This window comes from Polyodon spathula, chromosome 8, assembly GCF_017654505.1.
Source record: "Polyodon spathula isolate WHYD16114869_AA chromosome 8, ASM1765450v1, whole genome shotgun sequence".
NCBI lineage: Eukaryota > Metazoa > Chordata > Actinopteri > Acipenseriformes > Polyodontidae > Polyodon > Polyodon spathula.
This window is the reverse complement of record NC_054541.1, coordinates 33,614,046-33,627,414: the sequence shown is the minus strand read 5'-3', so window position 1 is coordinate 33,627,414 and position 13,369 is coordinate 33,614,046. Positions and strand designations below refer to the sequence as shown.

At 34.5% G+C, this 13,369-nt stretch overlaps 1 protein-coding gene across 7 annotated transcripts; it reads right to left on the bottom strand.

Moving 5' to 3' along the window:
- Positions 1-5,171: 5,171 nt before the first annotated feature.
- LOC121319817 (suppressor of cytokine signaling 2-like) lies at positions 5,172-11,689 on the bottom strand. 7 transcript variants are annotated; one of them, XM_041257662.1, is made up of 4 exons: positions 11,543-11,689; positions 10,804-10,902; positions 7,923-8,183; positions 5,172-6,599 (listed from the first exon to the last, which is right to left on the bottom strand). In XM_041257662.1, the coding sequence occupies exons 2-4, from the start codon at positions 10,808-10,810 to the stop codon at positions 6,139-6,141; spliced, it is 729 nt and encodes a 242-aa protein (XP_041113596.1). In that variant the 5' UTR covers positions 10,811-10,902; positions 11,543-11,689; the 3' UTR covers positions 5,172-6,138. The 7 variants fall into 7 exon arrangements, with proteins under 7 accessions (XP_041113596.1, XP_041113597.1, XP_041113601.1 ...); XM_041257663.1 differs by lacking the exon at positions 11,543-11,689 and adding an exon at positions 10,504-10,570 and having other exon boundaries at positions 10,804-11,082; XM_041257667.1 differs by lacking the exons at positions 10,804-10,902; positions 11,543-11,689 and adding exons at positions 8,449-8,544; positions 8,957-9,300.
- Between the last annotated feature and the right edge of the window lie 1,680 nt (positions 11,690-13,369).

Genomic DNA, 13,369 nt, shown 5'->3' with positions numbered 1-13,369 from the left:
AACCTGTCTCGGCTGGATTTTGTATGAACAAAGAACAGGGTCAAGCCTAGTTCAGTCATTATAAAAATATAAGAGTCGAATGCAGTTATACTGGTTGGTGTTTGGATTTAAATCTTAGAGGGAATCACCAAAGAAATAAAGTGATATTATAAATTCTAGGAGCAACTGTTAAACTGAAGTAAATTAATTGAAAGATTATCTTATAATGAAACAGGTTCAGTGCTAATTGATACTGTTTATAGTTCATAATAGTTAAAGAATAGTAATTAGACACAAAGGTATTATAAATTAATAAAATAAATGATTAACCCCTTTTTTAGACAGCATGATATTTGAAACTAAAAATAATTATTTGATTTCATAAGATTAATAATATGTTTTAAGTATTTGCTAATAATAAAAAAAAACATATTTTTTAAAACTGACAAGTATTATTGCTTGTTCATGACTTTACCATATTGATAAGAAGATTAAAAGCTGGAGCAGCATTCGATTTAATTCAATGGGAAAATGATACAGGTTCTTTCTCCTTCTATTGAACAACAAGACCTCTAGACATTATGATATCCATTGAATTATAGAATATAAAAGGCGTTGTGTTATGTTTTTGTGTTAAGTTTGTAATGATATACTATAATGTACCTTGTTGTTAATCCACTATACTGTTGTCTAATGATGGTAGAAGGAGTCCTTATAATGTGGTTCTTTGAAACTGCTGCATTGAAAAAGGGGACCTCTCTCCTTATCAAAAAAGGAGGAATGTCCTTGGGTTCCACTTCAGCAAAGCTGCAAGTCTTATAGATTTGGAATTTAAGGTTTATGGAGTTAGTGGTTTAGCACAGATAAGAATATATCTAGAAATAATATGCAAAAATTATGGCTTAACAGACATTCATAGGTCATAAATCTAAAAAGTGTTTGCACAGACTCTGGCTTTGTAAAAAGCAAGAAACTGTGGAAAACTGCTTGGAATAGCACATTCAAAAGTCAGGTACAGGTCAGAGCCTGGTTAATACAATTTTTAAGGCATAAATAATTCTAATGAAAACTATTACCACTTAAACTTAGTGAAACTAATTGACTTAAATACTGCATGAGACAATCTTTTGTCAAATACTCTGTTAGACATTGGTATATGGAATTAAAACTGACTCATTAATAAAATGATGAAACAATATGAGGTTAAAAGAAACACATACCTTTAATTTAGTAAAATATAATCAATTAGAAGATGATGTCACATATTAAGAACATCTCTCATATATAACACATATAAAAATAGTGTTTTGCATGCACATATAACAGTAGTGTTTTTATATTATATTATAAACCAAGATCCTGGGAACATTGGTTCACTTAACTTTTCAGATAACGGAGGGGCTCGGAGGAAAACAAGGAATGAGATCATAAGAGTTGAAACAAATGTGAAGTTTTGAATTTATTTGAGTACATGACACCTATTAATTCTGAAAAGTTAGTCCGGATCTTTTGAAAAACTATTATTTGTAAAATGGATAAGAACTGTCTCACTGATTAATGATTGGATTTAATTGAGGCGTCCCATGTAATGTATTCCAATGGGACAAAAAACCTATATAACTCCTAGGTAAATTACAATAGACCACCACACTCATCACAGACAGGGTGAGGTGGTCCATCTTCTGCAAACCAAAACACAATTGAGCTGAATGAACTCAGTTTAATTTGCCTGGTGAAGACAGTCCTATCCTTTTACGATCTATATTCAAGGGTAAGCATTAATCAATTCTTATTTAATCTCACATGTATTGCATGTATTGGTATAAGGGACTCACGCTATGTTTTAGAAATTAGAGAGTGATTTGTTGAATGTGCTGAAATAGATCATTGGGTACTTTAAGTGACATGTTCTTGGCCTGCTTGTCGGCCTTGAATACATACATATATACATGTATTAAAGTGTTAACGTTGATATCTGTTAAGACTCTGGACTGTCCAGTGTGTCTGTCAGCTGGGGATACGAAGTACCCTGTAACTACTCTATCCAATATTTAACCGTTAATAAACCAAAGGAGTACCGATCATACTCCGATTCGTAAAAAAACTTTAAATACATGAGTCTGTCAATTTCTTGGGTGCTATATTAGTCATCTGGATATATTGCGGGTCAAGTGCGGAACAATACCCCACTAGGAGTAATATCTCCTCTGTCCTCCTAACGTCTCCCCTGAGATAAGAGTATATGCTGAGCTACATGGAAAGAGTACGTAAAGAAATCTGAACCCACGGATTTCGTGACAGAACCCAGGACCCTGGCGCTGTGAGGGAGCAGCACTAACCACCACGCCACTGTGTTACAGCAAAGAAAAGCAATCTTATGATCTGGATTTTAAGATTTCAGTTTTTAAGCCTGGAATCTGCAATTATTTTTTCTCATTTTCTCCCCAATTTGGAAAGCCCAATTATTTTTACTTCAACCCGGCTCATTGCTGTCACCAAGCATCCTTCAAAACATGTGCCATCAACCGTCAGCTTCTTTTCACTCTGCAGGCCTGCCATGCAGTCCCCTCAGAGCTACAGCGTCTATAACTATAAAGTCTCTTTTGTTCCCACGTTAATCCCTGATGAAACAGGAGACTGGAATTCCCCAGAACAACATGATAGCATAGCACTAGGCCAACATTTTGTATTTTGCGGTGGCAAATGAATAGCTCTGTTACATTAATGCATCTGTCATGTGTTTGCACTTAAAGTTGTTCATCCAAATTTCTATGCTTTTTCTCAGCCTTTCACAGGGGAATGTCATGCATGACAAATCTTTTTAATGAACAGCAAGCTTTCCCCAAAGATGTTACAAATACATGTTTTTATCACTATTGTTCTGGTAATCAAAACGGGTAAGATACTGAAGAGAAATGTTGCATAGGATGCATCATGTGTGAGCAAGTGTATAGTCATAATGTGTGTAAGTATATGTCTTAAAATGTCAATTGGCTTCTTTTGACACCTTTCTAAGATGATAAATAAATCAATACTGCAACATTTACATGAGTAATGCAAAACTGAAGTGTCAAACAATCTGTCAAAACATAACAGCAGATCAACACACAATATTCTCTGCAGACTTCTTTGGCTAAATGATCCTCTTGTTATCAATCAATATTCCAAAATGTTACTGCAATTTTACTATATTCTATAGGAAGCAGCAGCTAGCTCTAATCTTAATTTAGTTGTATCCCAAAGACTAACAATCATGTGGTTTCAGTGCACATTGATCATTATGTGTGTAGTGAGGATAAGGTATAAAAGACAGTGTTCTTTAACCTTAGGTTGTTTAATCAGTTTTATATATGTAGTGCAAATAAAGCCTGTTGCTTGCTGATTTAACATGAAAAATAAATACTGAATGGAATCCAAAGGAATCCAAAGATATTCAAAGAAAATGTATTGAAAACTCATGAAAATACCACCTTAAAAAAGTCAGCCATAGCTCCCTCACTCTAGCAATACATAATAAGCTTCCTATCAGCTATGCATATGACGTGTCCTTAATTTGAGACCCAAAATTAAACGAAATCCAGCTTGCCCTGCCCAAAAAGACTCCTGATTTATGTTGGCACTCCACTTTTGTCTTGCGGTCCAGAACGATACAGGATTTGTATAGTGGAACAGAAAGAAAGAAGGAATCATTTAGTCAAATGTAATGGTTGGTTTACGATTGATGCCAGTTTGAATAATTAAGGCTGAAATGCATATATGCATTGATGAGCTAATACAAAGCTGAATTGGAGTAATGCAATTGAAGGGACACCAGTTAAGTAAGATGATACAATGTAAAGGACACCAAACAGATACAATTTCTAAGCAAAAATAGAATAGCTTTATACAGGGGTGAATGAAAACAATAACAAAAGGCAATACAAGTTTAACAATGCATACATGTAATAAATTAATCCAGTTTTAAGTATTGGTACTTGTCCTTTTAGCTGATACTTCCAAAAAGAATCTTCCAAATGCTTCTTGTATTCTTGCAAGAATGTGGGAAAATCATTTAATAAAAAAAAACAATTATAAATTGGAATGGTGATAAATCCATGATAAAAACACAATTCGATTAGTGCTTTTTTTTTTTTTTTTAAATAAAATGTACTGCTTTACCACAACTACCATGTTTTTGAAATAATAAAACTAATGACTGGAAAAAGGCATACCAGTCATCGTATGTCAGTTGCATTTAATAAAAGAATAAGTGTGCCTAATTCAAAAACAGAGAATCCAGCTGTAAAATATAGAATAAGACACTGTCATACAATGCAACCAATTGCAGTTCAATTATTACAGATATCACATTAATGTAATCCATTTAGCATTAAAAAAAAAAAAAAAAAAGTGGTATTTTAGGTCCAATCTGGAACAACTCACAAAATGCAAACAGCAGGGTAAACAAATCTCATTAATCATTCAGCCCTGGTTGTGTATTGAATTTCAGTTTCACATGATTAATATGTTAAAGACTTTAAAATGAGTTTACTAGTAACATCTTAAACATAATTTACTGGTATTAAACGCATCATTAAAAAAGGTTAAGCTGTAGACCAATCTAAACTCCAACGCATCTTACCAACAAAAGCCACTGTGTTAAAAATGTCTGGTTACAAACAAAGAAACCATAGAAAATGCACAAATTAGTTAAACTAGTTAAAATCTAAATTTGTCTGTTAGATACAATCAGCTGACAATTGTGAATCCAGAATCCGTATCACTTTTCTTCTAAGCAGGTCTCAAGGGATTTTTGACTACACAAACTTGTAAAATACATGAACTTATGTTCTACTGTTGTACTTAATCTTTCAATGCTGTGGTTGGAAAGTATTCTGCTCTCTCTTTTACCGATTGTATACAAGACAGAGATTAGTGGTTTTGTGCCTGCCCAGAAGGACATAAAAAGTGAGAAATTGGCATATTGACAATGAAGAGACAGTAACAGCATGGTATTTGAACACGGAAATGCCCCAAACCAACACAAACATAAAGTACATGTCCAGCCCTAGTTTAGTATCCATACTTGAACACTGAGGAGTGATGTTCTATGACAGAAACAAGGTGCATCTGTCATCACACTACACAGAAATCAAGCCATGCGCTTTTTTTTTTTTTTTTTTTTTTAAGAAAATCAACAAATCTACAATGTCTCTAGTAATGATCATTTATTTCAAACTTGTACATCTATAATCACATACAGTAATAAAATAGTAAGGTATACAACATCAAGATACTGTTTTTAAAAAGTGCACTGTACAGGAGAACTGTACAGGATAAAAGTTACCACCAACGAGAGACTGTATTTTTAGCAAAATATTTGGTAAAGAAAATATGCATTTAGCACCCCCAGCCTCGACCCCACCGTTTAACTTTTTATAACCTCAATACAATGCCTCTCGACTGCCTCTTTTAAGAGACTAACACATTAATACCATGCAGTATTTTTTTTTTTTAAATCATTATTCACATGATTCATTAAGAAACCAAATTGCATTCTCATCTGCCAACCACAGAACTGCAATGTATTTGTGCTTGGGGAAATGTCACTTTTTCCCCCAACATAACCTATTTCAACACACACCCTTTTACTCATACTGAATTTCATTAAAACAAATTAACAAATTAACATTAATTGGAATTAGCAGTTGGCACAACTCAGGCACACAAAAGGGGGAGGGGGGGGGGGGGTTAGCAGAGGGAAAATATACCATCTAAATACATCCAGTAATCTGGTACAGCCTTTACAATTGTAAAAACGAATTAGTAAAATGTTCATAGCAAGCATGGTAGCGGCTGTAATTTCTCCACTGACTCAGCAGAGCTATCGCTCTAGTCAACAAACCACAAAACAGAAACATCAGAAGGATGAAAAAAAAAACTTTTTTTTTATATTTGGTTTAAAAAGTATTAGTTAAAAAAATGAAATACATTTTAGCTCTAGAAAATATTTCTTAATTTTTTCATCTTTTCTATTTTGCGAATTGCATACTTATTTTAAGTGCATTTATTACTGGGCAAAAATGGGTCACAATGTCAAGTCTGAGTAATTAAGCACAAAAAAGTGGTTTATGTGTTAGATGCTATTCTTATTACACATACTGTACTGGAACACAGCTCTCACACATGATAGGTGTACTCTGTCAAGTAATTTTTAATCCTGTTTGGTAAAGGCAGTTCCTCTATACTCTTGGTAGCCTTGTTAATGGAGATTCTGCAGAGATGCTGCAGAGATGGAGCTGAAGCATAAATAGGCTTGGTCAACAAGAGCTGCACTGTGCCGTTGAGTGGTGATGCCGACTCCGAGCTTTTAGAAATCCGGGACAGATATACATAATGTTCTACAAGAGGCACCACAGTGTCAAACTGCTTGAGTCTGGGTTTGATGAACAAAACAGAGTCCAGCCTGAACTTGCCATCTCTGTACTCGATGCGCAAGTTGGTTGGTCCCACTGAAGTTTTTGCAGAAATGGTGAACAGGTAGTCCTGCTGCGAGCTGTCCCTGACTAGGAAGGTTCCCTCAGTGGTGTCCTGCAATATCTCTTTGGCTTCATTGGCTGTCAGATTACCCCAGTACCAACCTAATTGAAAACAACAATTATAAACAATTATACTTGGGAATTGAACCAAGATCCACAGTGCACACGACTTTAGGTCATTGTTTTATCATAGCCTATTATTGCCAGTTAATAAGCTTAGATTTTGTTAATTAAAAATCAGGAAGTGCAAAAGTTGTGAGAAAGTTGTTTAAATATATATATATTTATACCACAAGAGCATGCTTTCTGGGATTTAGGTATATGGCAACACCTCTCTCCTAGGGGGCATGTTTAAAAACCAGTATGTAAAAGAAGAATGATATTCCCAGAAACATATATCCCATTGAATTATATCCATGCCTCATAATCTTATTAAAAAAAAAAAAAAAAGCCCATTCACAGTTTCATCAAAATAAGAAACTTTTTAAGCAATTAAAAAATGTGTTAGGTATTTTTGGAAAATAATAAAAAAACAATTTATTTAAATGAAATGAAAAATTTTAAACAAATGATTTTAATGTAATAATATTTACACAGTAGTATTGTAATTTTGTTAAAAGCTGAATGTGTAACAATGCCACTGAAGCACAAACTAAATGCGGCTACATTACATTTAGCACCCCGACAGAAACTCACTTTACAAATCATAAACATGAATTGACACATTAATGAATGTGCAGTACTGGGTTTCAGTAAAGTACTTTTGAAGTCTGAACTACATAATCGTATATTCGTACCGAGAACAGCACACTTAAGCACGACTCAACAACACACGTTTAAACACTAGAAACAAAACATACACCGTTATTTATGATTTTTAAATGGTTAATGTTTTGTGATATGTAATATGGTAAATGTTCAGGTTACATAATTATTATCATTATTATACCTATTATTAATTATGGCATTAAAATCATTTTGTTGCTGTGTCTAAAATGAATAATCTACGTTAGACATCTTGTCAGATTGTCTTATACCCGCGTTATATATATATATATATATATATATATATATATATATATATATATATATAATATATATATATATATATTTCGACTACAACCATTTTTTGCATACCTGTTGCATGCTGAAGGCAAAACAAACTTTCTAAGCTGTACAAGTTTCTGCGCGCAGCACGTAAATTGGAGCAAAACATTATTAGCTTGTATCTATGTTTAAAAACGTAACACTTATAACGTGAATGCAAAATGTCAATAATAAATAAACAAGTTATAAATACATACAACAAAGTCATATACTTGTATTCGTGAATTCCATTGTTTCGTAGAGTTGTTATTCGATATGTTTATGATCAGCTTGCTTGAACATAACGAGTAATATTAGTTATGTGTGTGGTACACATACCTGCTCTTTTCAGTTCCCCCGTGGCGACTGCAATGCGGATCTGATCTGAATCTACAGCTCTGGATTCTGTTTCCGATCTAGCCTCATTCGCTATGGTTTCTGTGGAATCTGATGAAAGGCCGGTCATTTGAAAACTCCCAAGAATCCACTTCTTGCATCCAACAAATACTGACATAATCGATGTGTGTATATCCTTTGACAATAACCGAGTTTGGGGCAGCTCTTTTAGTACTATCCACCAAAGCTGTACTTCTCTTCCACCTGAAAAAAAAAGTATACTATCGTCTTAAATGAAGGCGACGGTACCCGACATTTCATTCATTTGCGTCAATTATTTACATCGTTTCTGATTTTAGCTGGTTTCACCATGGACACCGAAAGAGCTGCAACAATATTTACAATGGGAACGCAGTGCCCCTACCCTACATTTTATATTTCTTGTATACTGATGCGGGTATACTTGCCATTAAACACACATTAGCCGAGGGCACATTGTAAAACCAAACTGCACCATTTTCACACTTACCAGGCTACAGCAGGTCCCAGCAACATCAATAATATAACGGAAGTTTACCCAACTCTGTTGTCATTCATGGAGTTAGTGCAATCTATCTATCTCTGTCTATAAATACATACACAAACGTTTTTAAAATGCGTTCTACATAAAGAATTCGACATGCGAAGTATTCGCAAACGTTCGTAGCGCGACAAAGGATCGATTTATGTATTACTACTTAGTTTGATCTGCAGGAAATGAGTCTGATCAGATTACAATTAAACTAGCAAATGATGTAATATTGTACAACATATCACTTCTTCTAAGCGTTAAAGCGATTGCAATTATAAATTGTACGTTCATGTTTGCGCTGCGCCCGTTTTTAAAACACATTCTTTTAAAAACAATGTACACATGTATGTATCGAGGAATCAGTTGCAGAATTTATATTACTGGTTTACAGATTAGCCAAATGTAACCAATTATATTTTTTTATATTCAATAAATATATAGTAATTGAGGTCAGTCGCATTCTTACCTGTGCGCTCAGGAGAAGATGCTAAATAACGCCATTAAGAAGTGTTTGTGCCTCGTATGTTTTGGAGCAGTTGCACCAGCTCGAAAATAATTCCACTCACTCGAAAAGTAAGACTTGTTCAACAAAGGGCAACGCGGAAGGCCGATTTAACAGAACGCTTCTAAAAACATTCATTTCAATTTCAGCAAAATGTTGCAAAAAAATGAAGAAAAAATGACAACATAACACGTCGAGATTCACGAATACGTAATTTAGTTTAAACTCAGAAATATATTTCGTACAACCATATCGGATTACTACAGCATGAATATTACTACCCATACACTGGGACGAATAATTTGACTAAGTGAACGATGTGTATTATATATATATATATATATATATATATATATATATATATATATATATATATATATATATATATATATATATATATACACACACACACACACACACAAATGAATTCGGTGCTGAGGATATTGGCTGGTTATGTGTTTCCAGTGCAGAATCTCGTTGTTTTTGTAGTGTTTAGATGATCAAGTTCGTTTAAGACACCGCTCAGCCAGCTGCTAAATACAAAGGCCACTTTCTAGGAACTTTCCAGGAATCTTAACACGTGACAGCACTTGGCATGATTCCAATCTCTTTTAAGGTGGAACCTGCAACAATCCTTTTTTTCTGCACGATGAGAATTGTGAAGGCGTAATAAATGCTTTATTTTCTGTAAATAAAGATTTAAAAAAAAAAAAAAAAATACATGCATTATAAAGTATCAATAGGTAATTTAACATGATTCAATCAATGGCTTACAAAAAATTAAGAAATACTACCATACATTATTTAAATTACTGTAATTCACAAAAACAACCTAAAAACAAAACCATGTTACCAGAACGTTATGAGAATGTTATTCTAAGGTTTGGATAACATTATGAAGTAATGTTCAAAAAAAAAAAAAAAAAAAAAGGTATGTAACGTTGTGAGAGCATTCGCAACGAATGTTATAAAGTAATATTTACACTAATTTCAGGTAACATTGCCGAACAGACGAAAAAGACAGAAAATTATTAACGCTGAGTCACAGCTAATTAGGTTCCCTCTCGAAAATATACTCACTACTATACCTGCCAGTCCCCCCTATCCTGAGCTGATTTAGGGCGTGTATCCTGAAAATATTAATAAACACAACCACCACCACTAATAATAACCCAATTACATTACAATATTCTATCAATTGATATATCAAACATGTTTTAATTCCCGGTGCACAACAACAACGCAGACACAGGAGGGTATGGGTTTATTAGGTTTATGAGGTCTGATGACCACTTTTATTAGACATCAGCCATTTTCACAAAAGTGCTGTGCATTTGACACAGAATGATACTTGCACAAAGAGAGGCACACAGAAAAACAAAAACAAATGATAAAGTTTGCTGCTCTGTGTTTGTCAAGCTGCTGTCTTCACCTGTCTGTCCAGCTTTTCAGTTCAACCTGCCCCTATAGAAGACAGGGTGTTTTATCAGCACAGTGCACCTGGGGCTCACCTGGCCGTTCTGACCTGCCATAGGTGTACTCCAAGCCCAGCAGTGTCAGGTGCAGTCCGGTCAGCCACTGCCACAAAGTGGTTTTATTGTATTTAGTTAAAGAAGAAAACAACTTACCATATGAAATTAAGTTATTTAGAAAATGTTGGCATGGCATACAAAATCAATGTTTTATAGGAAGCAATGTACAGGTAAAAAAGAAAACTTGAAAATAAGCGTTTGGAGAATGTACATAGTCAACACAAATGAAAAGGTACGTGAACTTGATTTTTGTTTTCAATGAACATGTCTGCGATTTACCTGTCATTCCTTTTCTCCTCAGTGTGGGGCACTTAGCGTCTCTGGTGGGGTCTTCCACTACCCTGGCCTTCGCACTTTTGTCTGTTTGATGAAGAACTTCTACAAAAGAAAAGGGGTGGATACCTAGATTAATAACCCTAAAATGATAGTCTAAACGGCAAAAAACAAAACAAACAAACAAACAAAAACAAACAAGACAGAACAACAACAACAACAAATATCCCAAAAGTTTTGTTCAATATAATTCAAATTCAACAGTATAATGGTCATTTGCAGAGGCTTTTTTGCAAACACCAATTGCTTACTTACTTTAACTTACTTTTTCTAATGGGAGTTATACTTCCCTAAAGTATGATGTAATTTGTTTTGCTACTCGGAATTTACTGGTTTAGTCTTGTCTTCTTTTATATAAATAGCAATTCTATATATATATATATATATATATATATATATATATATATATATATATATATATATATATATATATATATATATATATATATATATATATATATATATATATATTCTTCCCCTTCCTGCCCTTAAGGCTGTATTGAGCCCTGAGTTGGCATGTCCCAAACTTCCTCATGCGCTGAGGCTGTCCCTAGCATTGCTGCCACAAGTTGAACTCAGGTAGATCTGAAAAGACGAACACAATTACATTTTTTTTTTTTTGGAAACGCAAATTATTTTAATCAATTTTTCTCCCCAATTTAGAAAGGGCGATTGCTTTTAATACCTTGTCTGACAGCTGCAACTCAGTTACTCGGGAGAAGCGAAGACATGCACGGTCAAGCGTCCTCCGAAACGTGGGCTGTCAGGCCGACCGCTTTCTTTCACTCTGCATACCGACAATGAAGCCAACCAGCCCTGTAGCAGTTCCGGTTACAATACAGCGGGCTCACAAGCGCCCGACCACCACAGGGGTCGCCGGTGCGCTGTGAGACAGGGATTACATATTTAGAACAATAACAAAATTGAGATTGTGTGGCAATGTTTACCAATCATTCGGCACTACTGATCCGAGCCAGCAAAACATTATGGCTTCATTTTGTTATAACTGCATACAGTGGTCCCTCTGATGTAGGGATCTTTTGATGAAGGGACACCTATCCTATTGACATTTGAGTATGCCCTGAATTCTAAATAGGAACGCATGGTAACATATTGGTTTGGGTTACAGGGACCATTGTCCACTTATTAAATTGTATGTACTTTCAATATCTGCTACCATCTTATTGCTTCCAAGCAAAAAGAGATATTGTAATAATACCCTCTTATTATTTAGTCAAATATGACACTCAATGTAACTCCAATGTTTTACCCTCATGATGCAGCACACACAGCAAAAGTGTAGGATCATGTAACATATCAAGTACTTACAGTCAAGTGCTTGTGGCAGTGATGCTGGTGTGTAGGCAGGTTTTTTCTGTTTTTTTTTTTTGCCTCATCTTTTGCGCCAAGCTGTCTGCATCTTCTTCATGTGGGTTTCCTCACTTTTTGCTGCTTGGACTCTTCCTCAATTTCAACATTAGATATTATTTCTGATGGTTTGACTTTACTGAGTGCACTGGGGTAGTTTTCTGAAAAATAACGAGCCACAACTTTATATAACAATTGAAATATATTAATGTACATCAAAGCTGCATTTGTTTGCTTTAAAAGTTTACGTGTACAACCGATAGGAGAGGATGCAGGTTAAAATTACAACTATGGTTGCAGTGGAGTATGTAAAAGCTGACAATAGCAGACCTCAGATAATGTAATTTGATCTACTATGTAAGGAAACAATGCATTCTATACATTTTTGTTTATTTACACAGAGCTGCACTTCTTTTCAGCAAACCTAAGTAACATCTTGCAACTGTTTGTTTGAACCCACATGGGTCATAAGATATTTTCATATCTAACACCTTTGTAACACACCTGTGTCGGTAGAGATCCTCACAACATGTTTGGTCCATTTAGCTGTATCGGGCAGCTCTTTCTTTACCTGTGCTGCCACATTAAATCTTGGCGAAAAGCAGAATGACCCCTAGAAATAAGTCGTGAGCAGTGTCACATCTGTAATAGTATGGCAGTTGTTGGAAATTATATGTACCATAGAGAAGCAACAAATAATATTCATTGAAAAAGCTCACCTTTGTAAGTTGAGCTGTGTCACTCATGTGAATAATATATTATTATCAATATAATAATATGAATAATCTCATATGAATAAACTGTATGCAGTAAGAGCTAGTTTGAAACTGTCACTAAAGGGGCCAATCTCTGCAACTATCAATTTTATCAATGCCATTATAAAGGACCTTCATTATATTACCTCTGTAAAATGTCCAATGAATTAATCATTATTACCAGTAATTAGTGTTTATGATATTACCTTATGATAATATTTCATAGCTATAGTGTAAACTTGAAATATTTACATCAGAAACTCATGAAGCTTACAGATATTTCATCTTCCTCATCAAAATGTGCACTGGTTTCCTTTGGTTAGGGTATCACTGATGATTCATAAACTTCTGTATAAAAGATACATGCACTTAAAATACATATTCTCAAC